General features: G+C 42.8%; 1 protein-coding gene across 4 annotated transcripts in view; it reads left to right on the plus strand.

Moving 5' to 3' along the window:
• The window catches only part of bckdk (branched chain ketoacid dehydrogenase kinase), a 71060-nt gene that overhangs the window by 24869 nt on the left and 20465 nt on the right, over positions 1 to 25726 (plus strand). For 2 of the 4 annotated variants that reach the window (XM_073053755.1, XM_073053756.1), the window contains exon 8: positions 12547 to 12675. The exons of the other annotated variants lie outside the window; for them this stretch is intronic. In XM_073053755.1, coding sequence (XP_072909856.1) covers positions 12547 to 12675 — 129 coding nt within the window. The remainder of the gene's footprint in view (positions 1 to 12546; positions 12676 to 25726) is intronic. 4 annotated transcript variants of the gene reach the window in all.

Here is a 25726-nt window from a genome sequence, read left to right on the forward strand (position 1 = left end):
TTGGACCAGGCCAGACTATTAATGATTATGCCTAGGATTTTGAAACTCTCAACGTCAACACTGTTGATATAGATAAGAGCATGTGCACTTTTTGAAGTCAGTGACCAGCTTTTTTTTTTGTTGTCAAAAGGGAAACATTGTTGTCATGACACCATGCTATCTCCTTCCTGTACTCTGACCCATCATTACTTCAGATGCAGCCAACTGCAGTGGATTCATCTGCAACCTGGAGTGGATTTACAGCAGAATCTGGCCTTCACAATGGGTGCATAGTGGGTGGAGTAGGGGGTCTGAGAGCACCAGTGTACAGAATAATCATGGTGGAGGTGTTGCTGCCTATCCTGACTAATTGGGGTCAATTGATCAGAAATCAAGGATCTAGTTGCGGAGGGAAGTGTTGACTCCCAGGGTCTGGAGTTTGGTGATGAGTTATTTAGAATAATAGTATTGAAGGCAGAACTGTAGTTAAACAATAGTCTGATGTCCATGTTTTGTGGTTGCCCAGGTGCTTCACAGTGGAGTGGAGAGCCAGTGAGATTGTTTGCTATGGACCTGTTGTGGCCTTGATTGTGTCAGCTGCTCTTCAAAACATGTATGTCAAGTTTGGAGACAACTTAATGGTACACTTACTGTTAAAACTGGAGCACTGATCAGTGTGTAATTGGAACTGCTAACACTTGAGAATGCTTAATACCCTTCAAGTATGGGGGAGTGTGGCTGGTTCAAATTTTTGGAAATCTTCCCTGTATACTTCATTCAACAGGATGGTTTGGAAGAGTGCCTGGAACCATGAGGACAGTTTGTACATAATCACTGCTTCAGGTCCGGGCAAGACAGATTATCTTTAGGAGTTTTGAGAGGCTGCCGATGTAAGCCACTTAATTGGAAGTTCTAACTCTATTACACTTGGGTATCTGGAATTTTGATAGATAGATTACAGGTCTGATATGTGCTTGTTAATGACCAGCAGTTTGTGGCAGGCCAAGATAGCGTTAAAGATCTGTAATCTTAATCCTGTTGCTGCTTTATGTGTGCTGTAGGACATGTTGAAATAAAAACTTCCTCTGTTTCTCAATAATATTGTAAACACTTGGTGTTGAAATTTAACATTCTAGCCTGGGAAGTAGGATTTAGTGTACTTTGCAGAAGTAATCCTGACTTTGCTGTATTGTATTTCCCTTGGCATTTTAGCCAAACCACGGAATTAATGCATTGGAAATGAACTTTTTTTTTACTTTGTCTTTACTGTACCTTGACCTGTTATTCTTATGAAATTCTAGAATACTCTCAAACCACTTGCAAATACCACAGTGAAAAGCCCCTAAACCTGCCATTGAACAGAACCTGGGGAAGGGTGTAGAATGTAGGGAGAAAGTTGGACCATTTATTAAAAAAAAAATCTTTAAACTATATTAACTTGTGAGTAGGTCTGTGTTCCAGGTTAAAAATGACTAGTAACTTGAAAGGTGAGATGGGAGATGCAAAAGAAAGTGACTTTTTGATCCCATGTAGAGTGTGCCTCCTCGTGAAAGTATGCATTTACACTGGTTTGCGGTCTGTGGGAATCAGCCACATCCTAACTCTCCTCGTCACAGCGAGATTTGCCTCGGAAGACATCACTGGATTGTGTTTAGAAGTGGCAGACTACTTTGATTCTCTCCCTGACATGAGATTTTGTGGTTGCTGGAAATTGCAAGCCATGCACACAAAAAGCTTAAACTCAGTGGGTCGAGCAGCATCTATGGAGGGGAATAAACAGCCAATTTTTGGGGCCGAGGCCCTTCCCCTCTAGAGTTGCAGCCTGACATGCTGAGTTCCCCCAACATCCTGTTGAATTTCTCCCTTACTACTGTAGACTGGTGCCATTCTCCATTAGCTCAGCATGTGTCAGGATTTGAGCTCAGGACATTCAGCCAATCCTCTATCAGAGAGACGTATCCCTGGAAAAGGTACATAAAGGGCAATTTCGTACATCAAAAAGTCTGGGTGAAATGTATCAGAGGAAAAACACAAAAACAGATTTCTGCAGCACATTACAGGCCCTTTGGCTCACAATGTTGTGCCGCCCATGTAACCTACTCTAGAAACTGCCTAGAATTTTCTATATGCTCAAGCATTTCAGCCTGCTGTTAAGTCATCCCTACAATTGCCAAGGTCCTTTTCCTTGGTGAATACTAAAGCAAAGTATTCATTAAGTATCTCCACTATCTCCTCTGACTCCATGCACACGTTTCCACAATTGCACCTGATTGGTCTTATTCTCACTCGGCTCATCCTCTTGTTCCTCACGTACTTGTAAAATGCCTTGGGGGGGTGGGGGTTTCCATAATCCTGCTCACCAAGGCCTTCTCATGGCCCTTCCTGGCTCTCCTAATTCCTTTCTTAAGCTCCTTCCTAGCAACCTTGTAATTTTCTAGAGTTCTTAACAATACCTAATTTCTTGAACCTTTTGTAAGCTTTTCTTTTATTCTTAACTAGATTTTTATATCCTTTGTACACCATGGTTCATTAACCCTACCATCCTTTCCCTGCCTCATTATAAGATACCTGTGCAGAACTCCATGCAAATGTTCCCTGAACATTTGCCACATTTCTGCCATGCATTTCCCTGAGAACATCTGCTCCCAGTTTATGTTCCCAAGTTCCTGCCTAATAGCATCATATTTCCCCCAACCCCAATGAAATGTTTTCCCAAATTGTCTGCTCCTATCCCTCTCCAGCACCATGGTGAAGGAGATAGAGTTGTGATCACTATCTGAAAAATGCTCTCCCATTGAGAGACCTGACACCTGACCATTTCCCAATACAAGATCAAATACAGCTTCTCCTCTTGTTGGCTTAGCAACATATTCCATCAGGAAGCCTTCCTGAGCACACCTAACGAACTCCACTCCACCTTCGAGCAAGGGGTTTAGGAGTTCTGTTACATTGGATTCCAGTGGGCCTTGAGACAAAATTGTTATAAATTGAAGCCACAGTCTAGCAGTGCAGTTCTTGGCTTTCTTTGGATGCTGCCAGACCTGTCGAATAGTTCCCGTAAATTCCTGCTTTTATTTCTGGGCGGGTGATGTGTGAAGGCTGAGTGGTGTCTGACCGTATCCGTTTACAGCCAGCCTGTTCCGGCTGAGGTGCCTGGAATGCTCCTCACAAGCCATGGTGTTACACTCTCGGGCACACACAGTGGTGAGGCAGCTTTCAGTATATAAATAGAGCAGGTTTAGTAGAACATAAAAATGTGTATCATCAGAGGCAATCTGTTTGTTGTGAGCAGCCAGTCTTAAATGTGTCGAGGTTTCTGTATGAGCACAGCCACTGGAGTCTGTATGAAACAAATCAGAGACACGCTAACCATTTGCACACCAACTAAATGGTCCATGTCTCCCATTTGGTGAATGTGCAGCAGAAAGTTAGAAACATGCGGAAACTAGTGTGAAATCCTCTTAACACTTCTCTACCCCGAGCCCTTGCCTCTGCTCACCTGTCCATCACCTCCCCTGGGTCCCCTCTTCCTTCCCTTCTCCAGCCTTAATCTTTCCCACTCACCTGGCTTCACCTTCCAGCTCTCCTCCCCATCCCCCACCTTGCCCTCCTTGCCCCCTTTCTTCTCAGCCCTGAAGAAGGGTCTCAGCCCGAAACGTTGACTGTTAACTCCAGCAGATAACGGCAACGAAGTGGGGAGAACAGTTTGACAGGATTAGGATGAGGTTGCTGTCGGTGATGTTGCACCTCACCTTCTGTCTGGGCAGTCTCCAACCTGGTGGGTTGAACTCTTAAACTTCTAGTAACTGCTTCATCCCTGTTCCTTTCCGCAATTTTTGTTTCTGCTTTTCATCAGTCTGTGTATTTTTCACTTCTTCCCCTATCCTCTCCTGCCCATCACCCGCACTTTCTCCCCACCTTCCTCCCTTTAGTCCATGTTCCACCATCCTATCAGATTCCACCTTCTTCAGCCCTTTTTCACTTCCACCTATCACCTCACAGCTTTTGGCATCACTCCCCCTCTCACCTGGATCCGCCCATCACCTGCCAGCTCCTGCTCTCCCCCTTTCCCCACCTCTTCACACTGGCTATCTCCCTTGTTTTTTTTCCAGTCCAGATGAAGGCTCTTGACCCGGAAACACTGACTCTGCATTTGTCGAGTTCCTCCAGAGCTTTTTTTTTGTGCTGCACCAGATTCTGGTGTCTGCTTCCTGTTCGTGCATGTGGATAGGACAAGGCCAGAGGGACCGTGAGCAATGGGCAGGGAAATGTGTGGGAAGATTGAGCCCAGGAGCTGGGGTGGGGGGGGGGGGGAACTTCAGTGGGAGCTTGTTCAGATGTGTCAGAGGAGGTGCAGTTGAGGCAGTTTAGTCGTACTGTTTAAAAGGAAGCTGGAAAAGTAATGAAAAGGAAAGAGTTTGAAGGGCCTTGGGGAGTGGAGCTACCTGGGTTGTTCTTGGATGGTCTGAAGGGTGGCCTTGCACTCTCTATCTCGACGGCCATATGTTCTGGCTTGCTGCCAAAAATCTTTTAAAACCATTTGCAGTGTGAATCTGCAGTAACCAGCCCCCGTTTTGGGCTCCACAGAGCCAAGGAGCTTTGAGGCAGCAGAGGAATGTGTGGTGAATTATGCAGAGACGTGAGTAAGCACATGGTGAATGATTTTTTGGAAAGGCAGTCATTAGGCAGGTTGTTGTGGTGAACTACACGCCCCCCTGCTGACTGCTCCTGTGGCTCCTCCCACGGACCCCGGTATAAAGGCGATTGGGGACTCCGCCCCGGCCTCAGTCTCCAGGATGCAGTGTGGTGGTCAATTGCTGCTTGTTCTTTCTTCCAGTCAATAAAAGCCTATATCTCACCTCATGTCTCCGAGAGTTATTGATGGTGCATCAATTGTGACACCAGGCAGTGTGGAACATTGAATTGAAGCCAGGCTGCTCTTTTTTTGTTTCCCTAGGCCAAACCCCCACCCCTAGTTTCAGGATTAAATGTGCTCTGTGTGACAGGAAGGACAAGCCGTCCCATCATCAGAGATGATGTAGCCTGCTGATTTCTCCTGGCTGTTGCTATGATTTCTCAAATGTTTTGTGCTTTCTGCACAGGCTTCCAGTTTTATTACGTTTTGACCACTCTCCAGTGCTTTATATGTGATGTTTTTCAAACTGTGCAGCTGCTGTTATTTACAAAGCAGGCCAGTGACAGTGCAATGTCCTACTGTCAGAAAGTGAATGTTACTGCTGATTGTGGGTAAAATATTGATTAAGAACTACTCCCTCTTTGGATTGTGCCATACGCTCTTTAATGATCAGCATCTCAACAATTTACTGTTAATTGAAGTAAAACCAGGGGGGAAAAGAGAGCAAGGTGTTGGAGAAGGTTGTTTAGAGGCACAGCCTCTGTGAACTAAGTAACCTCTGAATGTACTGCTCTGCTTGATTCTGTGAGGGTTGAATAGGGCCACGAAGAGGAGAGTAGTAGTAGGCCACTTAGCCCCTCGAGCCTGTCCAATCATTCAAAGTATTCATGGTTGATCTGCCCCAGAATTCATCTTTTTCTCTACCAGTTCCACAAGCCTGCTCATCCTTTCAAAATAATTATCTGCCCCCAGTGCCTGAGCCTCCTCCAAGAGGACCACAGCTTTGTGGTTTGGAAGCTTGTGTCCCTCAATGACCTGGAGAGTAATGTTGGCTGGAGTCAGGGCCTTGCACTTTGACCTGTTTGGCACGGGTGGCCCTACCAAGAGCCAAAGTGTAGAGGCCACTCAGAGTGGTCCTCTGGTCCTCCAGGTTTGGGGGTTCAGCTCAGGGCTAACAACCCTGACTGGTAAAACAAAAATGATATGGACACAGCAATGCAGAATCCTTCTACATCTGTGTATGATGGTATTCCTGAGTCTCCACCAGGGACTTGTGTGACTGACGGTAGTGAAACCAGAGGGGAAGCTGCTGATGTGACAAAGGAAGCCCTGAACACCACCAGAGAGGGAGGACCTTCATTGCTGCCCTGAATGCCAGTGGTGTAACGGGCAGCAAGTAAAGAATTCCAGAGATTTGCCGTCGTCACAAGGTGGAGACACATTACAGTTAGAATTAAGAATATATTTACAACAATTTTAATTAGAATGCTGACATCCAGTGATTTATGTAATGATATTTGGATGTCATAGTTTGAGTTCAGTGGGAACTCACCGTGGGAAATGGTGCTAATTTGAAAATGAAAATGAAATATAACCACTGTCTTGCCGCTTTTCTAGCTGCATGGATACGTTGCTTCCAGGTTAGATTCCTCAGAGATATTGACACCGAGGGACCTGACATTGCTCAATCTCTCCACCTGATTCCTCTGAGGATTGGTCTGTGTTCCCTTGTCCTGAAGTCGACAATTAGCTCTTTGGTCTTGCCGACATTGAGTGCAAGGTTGTTGCTGTGACACCGCTCAACTAACTGGTATATCTCCTGTACACCCTTTTGTCACCATCTGAAATTCTGCCAGCAATAGTTGTATCATCAGCAAATTTTTAGATGCTGTTTTGAGCTATGCCTAGCCACACAGTCATGGGTGTGGAGAGAGTAGGGCACACTATCCTGTGGAGTGCCAGTGTTAATTGTCAACGAGTTGGAGATGTTATTTCCTATCCACACAAATTGTGGTCTTCTGGTTAGGCAGAGGCCCAGGTTCTGTATCTTTCCGAGCTGGACTGTAGGAATAATGGTGTTAAGTGATGAGCTATCATCGATTGGTCCTATATGAGTAAACTGTGAAAAGGTCTTCTCTATACAAACATTGCAGGGTTTGTGGATGAGGAGGAGTGACTCCACTATGGAGATTGAGACAGGCACAGTGAGTAATTTGTGGAAGTGTGGGGACAGGTATTATATACAGTGGCATGCAGAAGTTTGGGCACCCCTGGTCAAAATTTCTGTTACTGTGAATAGTTAAGTGAGTAGAAGATGAACTGATCTCCAAAAGTCATAAAGATGAAACATTCTTTTCAACATTTTAAGCAAGATTAATGTATTATTTTTGTTTTATACAATTTTAGTGAAAAAAAGGAAAGGAGCACCATGCAAAAGTTTGGGCACTCCAAGAGATTTGAGCTCTCAGATAACTTTTACTAAGTTCTCAGACCTTAATTAGCTGGTTAGGGATATGGCTTGTTCACAGTCATCGTTAGGAAAGGCCAGGTGATGCAAATTTCAAAGCTTTATAAATACCCTGACTCCTCAAACCTTGTCCCAACAATCAGCAGCCATGGGCTCCTCTAAACAGCTGCCTAGCACTCTGAAAATTAGAATAAATGATGCCCACAAAGCAGGAGAAGGCTATAAGAAGATAGGAAAGCTTTTTCAGGTAGCCGTTTCCTCAGTTCGTAATGTAATTAAGAAATGGCAGCTAACAGGAATGGTGGAGGTCAAGTTGAGCTCTGGAAGACCAAGAAAACTTCTCAGAGAACTGCTCGTAGGATTGCTAGAAAGGCAAATCAAAACCCCCGTTTGACTGCAAAAGACCTTCAGGAAGATTTAGCACTGTGGTGCACTGTTCTACTGTGCAGCGACACCTGCACAAATATGACCTTCATGGAGGAGTCATCAGAAGAAAATGTTTCCTGTGTCCTCACCACAAAATTCAGCATCAGAAATCGGCAAGGGAACATCTAAACAAGCCTGATGCATTTTGGAAACAAGTCCTGTGGGCTGATGAAATTAAAATAGAACTTTTTGGCCGCAATGAGCAAAGGTATGTTTAGAGAAAAAAGGGTGCAGAATTTCATGAAAAGAACACCTCTCCAACTGTTAAGCATGGGGGTGGGGGTAGATCGATCATGCTTTGGGCTTGTGTTGCAGCCAGTGGCACGGGGAACATTTCACTGGCAGAGGGAAGAATGATTTCAATTAAATACCTGCAGATTCTGGAAGCAAACATCACACTGTCTGTATAAAAGAAAAGCTGAAGATGAAAAGAGGATGGCTTCTACAACAGGATAATGATCCTAAACACACCTCAAAATCCACAATGAACTACCTCAAGAGGCGCAAGCTGAAGGTTTTGCCATGGCCCTCACAGTCAGCCGATCTAAACATCATCGAAAATCTGTGGCTAGACCTCAAGAGCAGTGCATGCAAGACGGCCCAAGAATCTCACAGAACTAGAAGCCTTTTGCAAGGAAGAATGGGCGAAAATCCCCCAAACAAGAACTGAAAGACTCTTAGCTGGCTACAGAAAGCGTTTGCAAGTTGTGATACTTGCCAAAGGGGGTGTTACTAAGTACTGACCATGCAGGGTGCCCAAACTTTTGCTTTGGGCCCTTTTCCTGTTTTGTTATTTTGAAACTGTAAAAGATGGAAATAAAAAAAGTAATCTTGCTTAAAATATTAAAGAAATGTGTCATCTTTAACTTTATGCCTTTTGGAAATCAGTTCATCTTTTACTCGCTTAGGTATTCAGTAACAGAAATTTTGACCGGGGTGCCCAAACTTTTGCATGCCACTGTAACTGTAGGGAGGATCATTGACTCTGGGAATCATTAAATGGGACATTGAACTGGATAGACGTGGCAGGATGTTGACTTTGGAGGTGATCAGAAAAATGGGAACTCAGATAAGAGTGAATAGTGAGGATGGGCAGGAGGAGTGTGTGGAGGCAATTCTGAACAATAAAAACTTAACAGAAGACTTGTCCAGAAGAAACTGAATGCCGGAGATGTCAGCTAGCAACATTGGGTCCTTTGATGCCAAAATAAATCTTAAACCTCTGGTTAAGGTGTACTTCAGTATGTAAGGCCCAATCTCCTTGTTCAACACATTTTTACACAAATAAAATGAAACTGATCATTTCATGCCTTTCTTTATCACTGGTGGTATTAATACATGCACAAAGGACTTGGATTTAAATCTCAGGGATTGTACTGACAATCTTTTTCTAAAACATAAAAGCTTCAGTAAGTAACACACAGGAACGCTGAACTGTACAATAGAATCTATGGACCATTATCTGCAAGAACAGCATTACTCTCTATGGGATCTTGCTCTTCACCAGTAAGCTGCCTTGTTTGTTCATTACAATATTGACACATCAAATGTACTCCAGTATTGTAAAGTACCCAACACATCCTGAAGTTGTGAAACAGTGTTTACATAGAAACAAGGATCTCTTTCTCTTCCAGATGCCACTCTCTCCACTGAAGAGATTGGTGAAAGGGAAGGTAGTCCAGAAGGTTAAGTTCCTTGGCATTCATGAGAAATAGGAGCAGAATGAGGCTATTCAGCCCATCGAGTCTGCTCTGCCATTTCATCATGGCTGATCCATTTCCCTCTCGGCCCCTATCTCCTGCCCTTACTCCATCTCCCTTGGAGGCCTGACTAATCAAGAATATATCAACCTCTTCCTTAAATATTCTCAATGGCATGACCTCCACAGCCACCTGTGGCAATGAATTCCACAGATTCACCACTCAGTGGCTAAAGAAATTATTCCTAATCTCCATTCTCTGTTCTGAGGTTGTCCTCTGATCTTGGACTCCCCCACCATAGGAAACATCCTCTCCAAATCTACTCTATTGAGACCTTTCAACATTCAGTTGGTTTCAATGAGTTCCCCCTCATTCAGAATTCCAGTGAGTACCAGCCCAGAACCATCAACCACTCTTCATGATGAGCCTTTCAATTCCAGTATCATTTTTGTGAATCCCCTTTGAAACCTTTCCAAAGTAAGCACATCATTTTTGAGATAATGGACCTAAAACTGCTCTCAGTATTGCAAATGAGGTCTCACCAGTGCCTTGTAAAGTCTTAGCATTACATATTTACTTTTACATTCTAATCCTCTTGAAATGTAATCCCCTCATTGCACCGACTCAACCTGCAAATTAACCTTTAGGGAATCCTGCACAAAGACTTCCAGTCCTTTTGCACCTCAGAGTTTTGAATTTTCTGTCCATTTAGAATATGGTCTTGTGCTTTTATTTCTTCTATTAAAGTGCATGACCATATACTTCCCAACCCTGTATTCCATTTGTCATTTTTTTGCCCATTCTTTTAATCTGTCCAAGTCCTTCTGTGGCCTCTGCTTCTTTGACACTACTTGCCCTTCCACCTATCTTTTGTATCGTCCGCAAACTTGACCACAAAGCTGCCAACTCCATCATCAGAATCATTGATTTATAAAGACAGGATGAAGTAGTCAATTGGATTCAATGTTGGACTTAATGGAGAAGCCAGAGAGTGGTGGTAGATGGTTGTCTCTGACTGGAGGTCTGTGACGGGTAGTGTGCCGTAGGGATTGTGGGTCCATTGTTGTTTCTCGCTGTATCAATGATTCAGATAATGTGATAATTAAATTGGGGGTTGTAGTGTATATTGAGGAAGGCTATCAAAGCTTCTAGCATGATCTAGATTGGCTGAAAAATGGCAGTGTAAGACTTACCAATGAATGGTAGTGCAGTAGAACAAAGAGAGCTGGGAATACTGATCTATATTTTCTTGCAAGTGACGTTACAGGTAGATGGGTTTGTGAAGAGAGCTTTGGGCACAATGGCCTTCATAAATCAGGGCATTGAGTACAGGAGTTGGGGTGTTGTGTTGAAGTTGTATAAGACATTACTGATGCCAAATATTGTGCGCATTTCTGGTCACCTACCTACAGAAGGATTTCAATAAGCTTGAAAAAGTTCAGAGGAAATTTACATCAATGTTGCCGGGACTTAATGACCTGAGTTATAGGGTAAGGTTTCATAGGTTAGGACCCAGAATCCCTGCAGCACACCACTAGTCACAAACCTACAGTCAGAGAGACAACCATCTACTACTCCTTGGCTTCTCGATTAAGGCAAAATTGAATCCAATTGACTGCTTCATCCTGAATGCCAAGCGATTTAACCTTCCCTTCATCAAACTCTTTAGTGGCAGCTGCAGGAGGAAGAAATTCTTGTTTCCATATAAACACAGTTTCACAACTTCAGGATGTTTTGGGTACTTTACAACACTGGAGTAAGTTTGAAGTGACAATATTGAATTGAATAATTGAGTGCAGGAGAATGAGGGAGATTTGCCGGGGTGACAGAATTAAGTGGTATAAATGGGTTAACACAAGCAGGCTCCCTCCCACCCCAAGAGGTTGGGTGAAATTAGAACTAGATAGGTAATTCATTGATCCCAAAGGAAATTACAGTGTCACAGTAACATTACAAGTGCACAGATAGACAAATATTGAAAGAGAAGTGTAAATAATAAAAATAAGTTGTCTCAAACAGTTTAGCCAAAGGGGGAGAAGAGTCCTCACTTCCCCAGATACACATTTTCTCATTATAGACCCTAATAGCTGAGAGTAAGAATGATCTCGTGTAGTGCTCTTTGAAGCAGTCTATTAGTCTATACTAAAAGTGCTCCTCAGTTCAGCCAAAGTGAGAAACATTGTCCAGGATAGCCAGGATTTTCCGTAGGGTCCTTTGTTCTTCCACAGCCTCCAATGTGTCCAGTTTGACTCCTATAACAGAGCCAGCCTTTCTAATCAGTTTATTCAGCCTGTTGGCATCACTTGTGTTGATGCCATTGCCCCAGCACACCACCGCACAGAAGATGATATTGGCCACAACAGAGTGGTAGAACATGTGAAGGAGAGGCCTGCATACTCCGAAGGATCTCGGTCTCCTCAGGGAGTGGAGTTGATTCTGTCCCTTCTTGTACACAGCCTCTGTGTTGCTGCTCCACTCCTCAGCACATCCACACCCTCACCATCAATAGTAATGGAGCAGTGCAGGCCTAGTCTTCCTAAAGTCCATCACCGGCTCCTTGGTCTTACTAATGTTGAGCTGCAGATGATTCAGCTTCCGCTATTAGACAAAGTCCTCCACCAGGGCCTTGGGTTCGTCCTCCTGTCCTCCCTTTATAAACCCAACAATTGCTGAGTCTCAGAGATCAGAGTTTTCCATCACCTAGATGAGCTGCCATCCACAGCTGACGAGCCCCAGCTGTATGTAAAACCTTTTTAAACACCACTATCAAATGTGCTTCCACTCCCAGCTTTGGAGGTCCATTCCAGGCATCTATCTCTCTTTCTAATAAAAAAAATTACTTTGCACATCCCCTTTTAATCTCCTTCCCCTCACCTTCTGGCTATTCCCCCTGGAATTTAATATTTCTACCCATAGGGGTAAAAAGTACTGACAGTCTGAACATGTGTAAGCCTCTCATAATTTTATAACCTCTCAGGCCTCCCCTCAGCCTCCAGTGCCCCAGAGACCCTCTGAAAAGCCTCCACGTCCTCCCTCTAATGGGGTGAACAGAATTGCATGTGATTCTCCAAAGTGCAGCCTAACCAAAGTTTGTACAACTGTGTCAGGTCTTCCTGGTTCTTGCCCTTTGTGATGAAGACAAGCGTACCCTGCGCTGCCTTTACCACTCGTGTCTGCTTTCTAACTTTGTACATCAACACTGGAATTTAGTAACGGGGTCAATCCAGTGAAAATGGAGCTTTCCTCACCCCCGTCTGCAGAGAGTGCTTGGGTAGCCCAGACTTGAATGTAAAAAGAGGTTGTTTTAATGAGTTTGCTTCCCCCTCCCCTTTCTCCAGGCGACTGTGTGAGCATCAGTATGGCAGCTCCCCTCGCGTGCGGATAAATGGCCACGTAGCGGCAAGGTTTCCCTACATCCCCTTGCCGTTGGACTACATCCTGCCTGAACTGCTGAAGAATGCAATGAGGTGAGCTCAGTCTCTGGGGGGTGATCGTGAACTGAGGCTGAGGGTGGTGGATTGTGTAGACACAGTCGCAGTGTTTCTTCAGCTGGGCTTTCTTCTAGAACCATCCCACCGGTGGGCAGCGAGAATGAGATCATACCCAGATTATGATTAGAGTTCTCACTCGGATCCTGTTACTTAAAGAATCCCTAGATCATATATGTCAAACTCAAGGCCCGCGGGCCAAATCCGGCCCGCGGTGGAATTATCTTTGGCCCGCGAGATAATATCTAATTACTATTAAAGCTGGCCCCAGTAATCGAAGCGCCTATGGCGTATGATATGGCTAATGCTGAGTTTATTCAGGTACCAGGTTTTCAGGGTTTTTAGTGTTTATTCGGCAGTCTTCTTCATAAGAAACGGAATTTGTAAAGTGAAACACTTTGTGGTTATAGCAGAGACTGAGACACATGAGAGCAGGCTGAAAAAACGGAGGCAACGAAAGCTGCGTTCGCACGCGTCCGACTGATCCGGCCCGCATGAAGCTGCATTTTGCTCAATCCGGCCCGTGACCTAAAATGAGTTTGACACCCCTGCCCTAGAAGATGAGATCCCCAACCCACCTCAGAACTGGCAGATTTCAACATGGTTAAGTGGGAAGTTATTTTTAAAAAGTAATTTTTAAATGATAAAGAGCTTGCAACAGAGAGTTTTGAGTTTTTGTTCAAGTAGATCTCAAAAGTATATTACTCGGGTGCCAAGGAAAACAAAAAAGTGTGTTTGATTTTATAACGGGCACTAGATTTCAAGGAAGGTGCAAGTTTGTATGCAGCTGTGGTGCTGGCTGGATTATCTCTGCTGTATCATGCACAGATCTGGGCTCCATACAAACAGAAGATGGAATTGGTGTAATTGGGGGTCTCAGGAGGTGACCATTGAAGATGGTTACATGTTGTTTCACAAAATCCATGATACAAAAGCCTGAATTCTGAAATAAAACCAGAAGATGGTATAGTCAAACTCCAATAACGGACCCAGTTCCCATTCTCCCTCAAACGTATCAGGGCCCTCTCTCTCTTTCGAACCTTGATTCCCACACTCCACTTAGGTTTACCTGAACCCTTTTCCTTGATGGCTGTTGGCTACCTGGTATCTGAATTCAGGAACACCTAAGTGCAAATCGTCCCACCATTGGCACTTTGCCAATGTTCTTGCTATTAAATGTCTGCTGGCCCAGGCTGTTTCTGCCACAAGCAACATTCACCCAGCTTTGATCATTCAACCTACTCTGCAACCTATCTTTATTCTTGGATCTTTCTGGCTTTTCCTTTGTTCTTTTTAAACTCACTGATTGTTTTTGATAAGGCCAGCATTTATTGCCCGTTCCTAGTTGCCTTTGAGAAAATGGTGGTGAAACTGCACCATTGAAGGTAGTCTTGTACTGCTTTGGTTTGGGTGTTCTTGGATTCAGGTGCTAGGTGGTCAATAGCTAGTCTGTAGTTGAGCCATGTCTCACACTAAGGAAGATGTTGGATGTTGTTTGAGGTCAGTCCCAGGATGAGTGAACGGCTTCCTCTGAGCAGTCCCAGGCTCAACCCCCTTCCAGCTCTTTTTCTCTCCATTGACCTCCTCCTATCAGAAGGTCTGGAGTGGAGATTTCCCCAGGAAATTAATTTGTCCTCTCCTGCACACAGCAAGACAAAAGCACTATTCAGGGAGGGGAAGGTAAGTGGAAAATGCCAGGCAGTGATGATTTCCAACAAGCGAGTCTGACTGCCTTGCCTTAACATTCAGTGGCACTGAGTTCTCTGCCAGTAACACTCTGAGAAAGGCCATTGATCAAAAACCTAACTGCACTCGTCACATAAATGCGGTGGCTAAAGGGGAGCATCAGAAACTGACTGTTCTATAGCCAACTTCCCATACCCCAAAGCCCTTCCATTATCCACAAGAGACAAGTAAGGAGTACAATTGAATACACTCCACTTGTTAGGATGAATTCAGCTCCTACAACATTTAAAAGTTCAAAACTATCCTGATTCTGTCAAGACAGGTGTCTTTATTGACGCCCTATTTGTTAATCTATCAATTTATTTCCTCTTCCACTGGCACACAGAGGTTGGAATGTGTTCTATTACAAAGTGCCCTTTAGCTTCTCATAGCTGTCCCCAAGCCCGCTGACCATGAAGTCAGGCTTCAGGTACACAAGAACACCACTAACTGTTCATTCCCCTCCAAGGCACGCACTCTTCCGACTTGCAAATCTATCGCCGTTCCCTCGTTGTCATTGGAACACCTTCCCCCACTCTGTTCTGTGAGCAGAATGTTCTATTCTCTTTTCTATTCACCAGAAGGGCAGCGGGAGCTGAGCTCCTTCGCTAAGGCAGTTAGAGATGGACAGAGAGTGATGACCTCGTCTGCAGCAGGCAAATCCTGAAAAATGAAAGCTTTTTACAAAAACGTCCTAAGTTTTTACAGCATCTCAATTAAGCAGCATACTTAAATCAGGAGATGGGGAATATTTTTGAACTTGGCAGAGGTTCTTTAAAATAAGTACTAAAGAGAGGAAGTTGAGGCAGGGAGGACACAACAGTAAAGTAAGAGCTTCTCGAAGTGTGTTAGAAGGACGTGAATGGCTCTGGTAAATATTACTTCCTTTCAGAATGAGACTGAGAGCTTAATCATGAGAAAGTGGCTGGGAATTTGAATAAATATTTTATATTTAACCTCAGGGCAGAAGGATCCAAATTAGAAGCCAAAAGGGATAGAGAAACTGAAGATAGTCACTGGTACTTGAGAAAAGTTGGCAGGCAGGGTGGTGTTTTGGGGTTAGCAAGGGTTTGATTTGTGAGAATCATATGATATTCCATAGATTGTGGTTTCCCAATTTTTTTTATATATATGCCATGGACCAATACAATTAAGCAAGGGGTCCATGGACCCCAGGTTGGGAATACAATCTCTAGATTCTGGGTGCTTTCCAAAGGATTTGAAACTGCAAATGTAAGGACTCTATTGAGGAAGGAAAGTAGATGGAAAACAGGAAACTACAGGCCAGTTAGTCAATCACGAGGGAAATGTTGCAATCTGATTAAGAAAATCATAATACAATTAAGCAAGGTTATTATTGTTTCATGGAAGGGAAATGGTATTTGACAAACTTACTAGATTTCTTTGAGAATGTAACAGCCAGGGTAGATGAAGGCAAACCAGTAATGTGATGTATTTGGATTCGCTAAAGGTAAGTTGACACTAAAAGGTGACTCCACCCCACTCCTGTCTCTGATGGTAACAGCTCAACATGGAGCGAAGGTTGGCTGACTATTGGGAAAATAAAGTCAGAATAAATGGATCTGAAGCATGCAAAGTGTCACCCTATCAATGTTTGCAATCAATATTAATGACGAGGTGAAGGTAGCCAGATCTGTGGAGGATCAGTTGTGGGAGCACATAAACGATCAGCAAAGGGAAATATGTTAAATAAATGAATCAAAACCTGGCAGATGAGTTATCTACATGGTTTCTCATTTTATTTCTTGTATTTCCACAGTCTGAGGCTATCTGGCCCATCAAGTCTGTGCTGGCTCTGAGTGCGCCAATTCGTCTAATATCCTACTACGTAATTACCTTGTAACCTAATCTCTCTCCCATTACTACCAAATCTCCTGGATTGTGCTGCCTACAAATTAGCAAAGCTTACCACATTCAGTTAACCAGCCCACGGTACCTGTGTGGGATGTGGGAGGAAACAGGAAATGCACAAGGTGACGGGGATAATGTGCACTGAGAGCACCCAGAGTCACCCAGGGATTGCCGGAACTGTAGGCAAAGTCTGTGTACTAAAGGCTGGAAAAACAAATGATTATTTACATGGAGAAAGGCCATAGAGTGCAGCTGTAGAAAGGGTTTGGGTGTCCTTCTTCATGAAGGACAGAAAACTGAGAGTACAGGTAATTATGAAGGCAAATGGAACATTGGTCATTTTTGCAAGGTGATGAAGTTTAAAAGTTTTGCTACTTTGGTAAGATTGTGGCTGGCATTCTGCTTTAGACTTTATTTACAGAGGGATAGTTATATTGGAGGCAGTTCAGAGATTGACTCTGGTGATTCCCCAGATGAAGGGCTTGCATCCTAAAGAAGGATTGAGCAGGATGGACCTACACTTAGACTTTAAGAAGAATGAGAGATAAACCCATTGAATCACGTGAGTGATGCCGGGAGGAAGTTTTGCCATGTATAAGAATCTGGAGCTAGGGGCATCAGCAGCTGAGGAAGAATTTCTTCGTAAACCTTTAGGATTCTCTACCCCAAGGAATTTTGGAAACTTATCCACTGAATATATTCAGGGCTGAGATGGACAGAGATTTGTTCTAATGGGGAATAAAGAGTTAGCAAGAACAGGAAACAGATAAGATCAACCCTGATGATATTGAGTGGTAGGGCAGACTTGAGGGGCCAATTAGGCTATTTCTGTACTTGTTTCCTGTTGTTATCTGAGAAGTTAAGAGGTGGAAGATCTCAAGAGGATCCAGCCCCTTTCGAATACCCAACAGGCTGAATACGAAGGGGTGGGTGGGGATGTCACTGGCAGCACTGGAATCTCCAAAAGATGAACAACTGTTGACCCTGTGTCTCATTGTCAGGCACGTGAATTATAGAGCAACGAATTTCACCGCGTCTTGGTATTAACGAAAATAAACTGACATAAACTAATAATCTCTCTCCCTTTCACTCTGAAAATTCTATTTTGACCTCTGAACTGTTCCAATAAAACTCAATGTAAGTTCAGGGAAAAAATGTTCCATCTTCCCACCAGCTGCTTAAGTTGTTTCCCAGAGTCAACAGTTTAAATCTAAGCTATGTATTTTATTCACTTTTACCCCTCTCCCCTTTGGTATTCCAAATTTCATTCAGCTTCCCCTATTTACAGATGTACCTCAGCACCCTCTCTGGACTTGCACCGCTCGTATGTCATTTAATCTTTCCTGGTCTCTGCCGCATCAAACTTTCCCTTTCATTCTCCACGTCCCTTCCCCTTTCCTCTGCAATTTTAAATTTGTTTTATTTTTATCTTCACACACTTCTGATGAAAGGTCATCAGCCTGAAACACTAGCGCTCCCTCTGTCCCTCCTCGGAGGCTACCTGACCTGCTGAGTGTTTCTGTTTCAGGTTTACAGCATCATTGCTATCATACTCATTGCTATTTTGCTCTCAGACAAAATTCTGTTTAATTAAAGTCCTGTGAAGCACCTTGGGCTCTCTTACTATGCTAACAAGCTGTATAAATTCAGTGTGTGCGCTAAATTCCTTGGATTGATCATCGATCTATGTGCAGCCTGTAGTTTTAGACTGTCCATCAAATCAAAATGCCATGTGTTCCCTGCACTGAACACCCTTATTATTTAATAGATACCTCAGTTTGTTGTTGGATGGGGGATCCTAGCTTCCTCAGAAAGGTGTAATTGCTCAGGTGTAATTGTGTGTGGAAAGGTGTAATTGCTCAGTTTTAGAACATAGAGCAGTACATCATAGGGACAGGCCCTTCCACTCACAATGCTGTGTTCAGTCAAATAAAGTACTGATCAATCGGTCAACTAAACCAATCCTTTATGCCTACGCAATGCCTATACCCTTCCATCTTCCTCACATTCATGTGCTATCTAAACATCTCTTAAAAGCCCTTAATATTTCTGCCTCCACCCCAGGCAATGCATTCTAGGAACCCGCCACTCAGTGTGGGGGGGTGAGAGGGAACTTGCCCCTCACCTCTCCTCTGAAATTACCCCTCCTTGCCTTTAAATGCATGCCTTCTTAGACATTCCACTGATAATCTGTCTATCTCATAAACCTCTATCAGATCTGCCCTCGGCCTTTGCTGCTGCAGAGAAAACAACCCATGTTTGTCCAAACTTTTATTATAGAACAGGCTCTCTAATGCAGGCAGCATCTTGGTGAACCTCTTCTGTACCCTCTCCAAAGCCTCAACATTCCTCCTCTAGTGGGGTGACCAGATACTCCAGCTGCAGCCAAAGTGGAGTTTTATAAAACGACAACATGACTATGGAACTCAGTGGCTTGGCTAATAAAAGCAAGCATGTCATTTGCCTTCTGTGTGGCCACTTCCAAGGAGCTATGAGCTTGGACCCCAAGATCCTTCTGCTCATCAATATTAAGTGTCTTGTCCTTAACAGTGTACTGTCTATTTACAGTACATTTGACCTACTGTTACAAGAATCATCCCTTGTAATAATGATCAGGGAGGCACAGAGAGAATCTGTAATTATGATAAGTACCTTTATTGTCTCAATGGAAGAACATGTGAATTTACACAACCAAGTATCTGTGTGCACACCTAAGTTTCCCTGAACAGTCAAAGAACAGGAAATTTAATGCCAGTTAAATAGGGGTTTCTGCTGCTGACCACATGTTCCTTGTAGTCCCGTTTCGAATCTCCACAACGGTGGCATCCTCCTACAGAGTTATCGCAGCCAGCGTACTTGAAGCATCTGCTTTTGTATTCGTTCCTTACTAATTCAAATGGTACATCCTAGTGTCATTGGTCTATAGGTCATGTGTCTGCCCTTTAACATCGTTGTGTTGTCTCTGCTCCAGGCTGTCGTCCATTATTGCCGTCTTCCCAGCAGGTGATAATCGGTCATTTATGGCTCTTTTTTTCTCAATCTTTCTCTAGCTTGAATCACACAGAACAGGTTCAGACCCCAACAGTCAAAACCTGCATTTTACATCCAACCAAAGAACTCCTCATAAATAATTTCTTATTTGGAAATGACCTCTTGTCCAGCAGATTACCTAGAGCATCATTATGTCGACTTTAAAACAGTGATCAAGCCAAGCGACTTACTGGCAAAATGGAGAACACAGTCCCTTCATAAAATGGCAGCCTCAATCTCCTCCTTGTGGCAAGAACAAAGGCAACTGGTCTGTCTGTCACCACTGTCCTTGGTTCATTCGGATTCACGGATTTGTAGACTGTAGTTCTTCCTGACCAATGTCTCCCTCCTCTTGATCCAAAGATATTTATCTTAGGATCAGCATCCTCCTCTTTTCTGTTCACCTTCTCATTGGATTGCCGTGAACCCCCAGGAGCTGTGCGACACTTACATTATACAACGATAAAAGGTGCCATTTTCTTACTGAATTCATATACTCTGTATATAGACAATCATCTTCTCTGTTTTACAAAACCATTATCCTCTTCCCTTTGCACAACTTCAGCCTTCCACCTTCTAAGTTGATATGCATTTAACAATACGATTGTCAGCCTACATAAAATTGACTTTACCACAGCTTGTAATACTATCCTCACCCATGGATGTATTTGAACATTTCATCCTTGATTCCAAAATTTATCCCATGAAACTGTTTCGCTCCGTATTTCAATTGCTTCATCAGCATGTCCTGATAACTTTTGTATGTTTAATCCATTGATGGATTATCTCCTTTGCCTCTTCCACCACTCGTGTCCTGTCTGCAGTCAAATGAGGAATCGGAGGCTACTTGGTAACAACATCAGCCCACGAGTATCTAACCGTATCAGTTCATAGGGTTGGAAAATTCTCCTTCATTACTTTCTCCACTGCAGGTTGTGGCAAAGTTCGTCCTCCGATAGTCATGCTCCCACTGGCAACATGACGACTTTCCAAAAGATATTGTTTTCATCCATTGTTGCTGTTGCTATAATATGTCTGTCCCACCAAAGTATATTGTAAGAAAATCTCAGTATTTACAGGTGGAATAGACAATGAATTGTTCTTAAAGGTACTAAAAACACAATCCAGAAGTTTCTATCTTGTCATCTCTTCCGGACAAGCCCAATGGCTTCCCCTTTGATGGCATCTTGATAAATCTATTCCTTTCCTGGTACCGTTCTTAGCAATAGCGTGTGATGGAGGGGTACTGAAGGGTATCCACCTCTTCTCATGATATTTGCCCACAGTAATAACTCTTTTCAAAGAGTAGGTTAAATTATTTCCATGTCGGGAAATATGAAATATCACACTGACATAAAACCTTACATTATCATAATCACAGGTACCCAGTACTCTATAGTTAGTTAAGATTTCTAATATGACACAAGGGCACTTTTCCCCAGCGTTTTGTTTTAGTTGTTCATCTGGTACCTGATTTGGTACTTGATGTGCATCAAATTGTGTCCTGATTATTTTCTCCAGTAATATTCCACATTTTCTACTGACGAGACTGTATCTGCTATTTCTAAAATATTGACCATTGCAAACCTTGATGCTTTCACTAATTCTAATAGCTCTCTCTCTTTTTCTGTTTTTGACTGACTTGGACTTGCTCCTGCTTAATTGTCTACCAAGAAAATGAGTAAATAAGTGTCTCATTGTAGACGAGCATCATTCGGGCACCATTATTCCAGTTAGATTAGAAATTATCTGTACTTGTTGGTACCCGAGTACCGAAGTAACAAATTCCCCTGCATCTCCTAACACTGATCCTAACCCTTTATATTACGCTGGGTCTCACTACATTTAGACTCTGGTGTAGTTCCAGCTACTGGAGATCATGGAGTAGTCAATGTTAATTTGTTCTCTTCATGTCAAATTAAACCTGTAACACACGTGTAATTTCTGCTCAGTTTCAAGTTTAATCGTAAATTATTTTAAGTCCATATTTTCTTTCTTTTTTTTATTACAGTAAAAATCATTTAATAATAAACTTAATCAACATATGTAAATTCCCATTAGGGTGTCCCAATTTACAGGCATCAATTGTATACAAAATTTAATTTGGAATATTTAATTCATTATCCTTCCTTTTATCTGAATAAATATAACATCTATATTTCATAAAAATAAAAGACAAGTTCTTTGACTTCAGGTGGAAAAGCTATTCAAGGACTTTACATACGTAAATGAGATTTAATTGTCCTAATTTGCTTCTTATGTTATCCATATTAACACCATGAACCACCTATATTCCATAAATTTAAAAAAAATATATTCTATTGTTTTATGTGAACAGACTTGGAAAAAACTAACAAAAAAAATACAGCACAACTACAAAAACCACAACCATAGCAAAATCTAATTAAATATTTAGGAGCAAAAGAAAAAAAAAGGCAAAAAGTAAACATACACAGCAGAGGTGCACTGCACCAAAAAACCTCAGTCCTCACCCCGTAAGAAAGTCCAATACAGGGCCCCATATCCTTTCAAAGATGTCCCCTCTGTCCTCATTACGTAGTCTCTCAGTCTCTCCAAATGTAAAGTGTTTGCCAGTTCTCTCAGCCACAGATCGTACGTAGGCACAGAGTCCATTTTCCACATTTGCGGGATTAGCTTCTTAGCAATCACCATTCCAAACAATACAGCCACTATTTCATACATATTGGCTGAAGATAGGGAGCTTGTTGCTCCAAGGAGGGCTATGAGTGGGTCTGGTTCCCACCGCTTCCCATAAGCCTCAGAGAAACAGTGAAAAATACTTTTCCAGTGTGCATAAAGCTTACAACATGACCAGAATGAATGTGACAAGTTACTGTTCTCAGATTTACATCTATTACAAACTGGTGAAACATCAGGATAGAATCTGTGCAACTTTTCTTTGGAATAATGGAGTCTATGCATTGTTTTAAACTGTGCAAGTCTGTGTCCAATGTTGACCGAACAATCATGTATACTCTTTAAACACTCATCCCAGACCTCCTCTGTCATTTCTATACCCAATTCATCCACCCATGCCTGTTTAAGACCTTTAGTATTTACCCGAGCTCCATTATGTAGGATCTGATAAAAATAAGATACCACACTACGAATAACCAGATCAAATTTATTTATTGCCTCCAGGGACTTATGTTTGTCTAAAACCTCGAAGTTAGGCATTTCCTAACGTAATCTTGAATTTGTAAATCTCTAAAAAAAAACTAGATGCAGGGATTTTGTAAACTGCTTGTAACTGTGCAAATGAGGCAAAGTTTCCATTAATATACAGGTCACCTATACTACAGATGCCTCTCTGTTTCCAGGTGGAATAAACAGTATCATTCAGGCCAGGCAAAAAGGAATGATTGTCACAGATTGGAGTGTCAGTATAAGTTTTTGGAGCCTTAATGTGTAGTTGAATCTGCTTCCAAGTCCTTATAGTGCTGCTGACCACGAAGCTGTTACTAAAATGTGACTTACTAACTGCAGTTGGGCTATGAAGGAGAGCTGGTAAGGAAGTCTTCTTACAAAGCATTTGCTCTATGAGTAACCATGCTGGGCACGAGTCTGAGGTAGAGGGTGGGCCTTTTTCCACCATGCAAGAATGGATAGGTGGGCAGCCCAGTAATACATTTTAACATTCAGTAGAGCAAAACCACCTGCTTCCTTAGGCTTTGACAAGTGTTTTTCAGTAAATCTAATGGATTTATAATTCCAAATGAAGGGTATAATAATTGAATCCAATTGCTTAAAATATGACTGAGGAATAAAACATGGAATTGACTGGAAAAGATGAAGAAATTGTGGCAGTATAATTGTCTTGATCGCGTTAACCCTCTGCACCTAAGAAATTGGAAGGGTTTTCCAAAAGTCAATACTGCATTTAACCTGCTCAACCTTGTTTCTCCAATTCACTTGCAAAAGATCATCTGGATGTTTTGTAATAGTCACACCAAGTTAGGAAAAATTATCGTAAGTTATTTTAAAAGGAATGGACTGTACATACGCTGTACAGGTAGTCCCCGAGATATGAACGTCCGATTTACGAACAACTCGTACTTACCAACCGAGGAAGGAGAACGCCGTCTGCCATTTTAAGTTGGATCGTGATGCCATCTGCCATTTTAAGTCGGATCGTGACACTGTCCGCTATTTTAAGTTGTTGTGGTTGACACTGTGTTGAGTGTGTAACTTTGTATTTGGCTTAAATTTTTCTCAGCAAGATTCACCCTGACCCTGCTCCCTCTTTTCCGGTCGGCTGGTGGCGCAGTGAGATCAGCGCCGGGCTCGGGAATAGAGGTTCCCCAGTTCGATCCAGTGACAGACCGCTCCCAAGCGTGCCGGGTTGATGTCAAGCTCACAACTCGACCTCGTAAAAAAACACTGCCACCTCCAGTTTAAATTCCCACACGGAATATTGTGGAGGATCAAATACCCAAACCCAGCACAGCCCCCACTTGTCCCATTTGACCTGTCTCAGTGCGGTGGACTTTAGGACCCAGGGAATTCAGTGCGGTGGTCCTTAGGACCCGGTGGAGGTCAGGAGCTGGCGGAGCTTGGGACCCGCCACCCGCAGTGTTTCTGTTCCATTGATGGGAAGCGATCACGATTGAAAATAAAGTGGAAATAATAAAGCGTTTGGAAAGAGGTGAAACGTTATCAGTCATTGGAAAAGTGTTAGGCTATAGTTGGTCAACGATCAGAACAATTTTAAAGGATAAAGTGAGAATAATGGAGAATGTGAAAGGCCCTGCCCCGATGAAGGCTACAATTATTACTAAGCAATGCAGTGGTTTAGTTATTGGAATACTTACATTTCTTAAGTGTTTTATATGCATAGAAAGGTAAAATATATACTATATACTAAGACAAACGTTTGACTAACTGACGCTAAATAATACCAGATGTACTTGTTCTGACTTACGTACAAATCGACTTAAAGACAGACTCAGGAACAGAACTCGTTCGTAACCTGGGGACTGCCTGTATTAACCTCTGCAGTGACTGGCATTATTTCACTTTTATCCCAATTAATAGAGAAACCTGAGGATCTGCCAAAATTATTAATTAGAGTCAGAAGGGTGGGTATTGATGTTTGTGGGTTGGAGATGTATAAAAGGACGTCGTCAGCATATAACAAAAGGTGATGTTTATGTCCATGTATATCAATGGGAGATATCAATGGGTCCTGTCTGATGCTAACATCGATCATGGGGTAGTCGATGTTACATTATTCTCATCACATCGAATTAAACCTGTAACACACAAGTGTAATTTCTGCTCAGTTTCAAGTTCTTCCAGTTTCAAGATTTAATAGTAAATTATTTTTTAAGTCTATATTTTCTGTCTGTTTTCTGGCCCATTCAATCCAGGCTCCTAATTGTCTTTGCATTCAAGCTGTCCATCTTTATTTTTACCATCCAATTTCATTTCCAGATAGGGGAAGCAAGAACCAACTTGTTCTTTTTCCTTTTCTTGACAAGACACTCCTGATTCTCAGACTGAGAGAACGTAAAAGTTCCTCCTTGGTCAAATCTGTTGCCATCCCCTTGGAACAGATTTTCCAACCTCAAATCTTCCATACCAGGATGACCATGCACATCGATTGTCAAGTCTCCAAAACTGGGTCGTCATGTGCATCAATTGTTACCTGCCGATGGTGATAACCTTCCTGTTTCTCCCCTACCAATTTCAACTGGTTGATGTGGACCATCCAGTTTCATCGGGAGAAATCAGTACTCTGTATACTTTGTGTATCATTTCGTAGTGCCCTGCAAAAAGTTTAAAAATGAGATGGGTGAGTGTATTTTAATCCTCATTTTCTCCTGGACTTAATTCTATGGGACTGACTTTTGAGTCAAAAAGTGGGCTTTGCGCTGTTGTCTTGTCTTTCGTAATTGATGGACTGCCACGTAATTGGCCTCTTTCACTATCTCTACCAATGATTGTACTGACAATCCCATCTAATTTGGGTTCTGACGAATCTAATCCTAACAACTCCTCCAACCCTAAGTAAACACAAAGTACACTGCAGATGCTGTGGTCAAATCAACACGTACAAACAAGCTGGATGAACTCAGCAGGTCGGGCAGCATCCATTGAAACGAGCAGTCAATGTTACAGGCCGAGACCCTTTGTCTGGACTGAAGAAAGAGGGGGCAGGGGCCCTGTAAAGAAGGTGGGGGTAGGGTGGAATGTAACAAGTGAAAAACCAATCAGAGGAAAGATCAAGGGGTGGGGGAGGGGAAACAGGGAGGGTATAGGCAGGAAAGGTGAAGAAGGAATGTAAGGGAAAAGCACTATGGGTAGTAGAAGAAGGCAGAATCATGAGAGAGGTGATAGGCAGCTGGAGGAGGAGGCAGAGTGAAAGTGGGACGGGGGAAGG

The sequence above is a fragment of the Hemitrygon akajei genome, chromosome 8 (assembly GCF_048418815.1).
Source record: "Hemitrygon akajei chromosome 8, sHemAka1.3, whole genome shotgun sequence".
In the NCBI taxonomy this organism is placed as follows: domain Eukaryota; kingdom Metazoa; phylum Chordata; class Chondrichthyes; order Myliobatiformes; family Dasyatidae; genus Hemitrygon; species Hemitrygon akajei.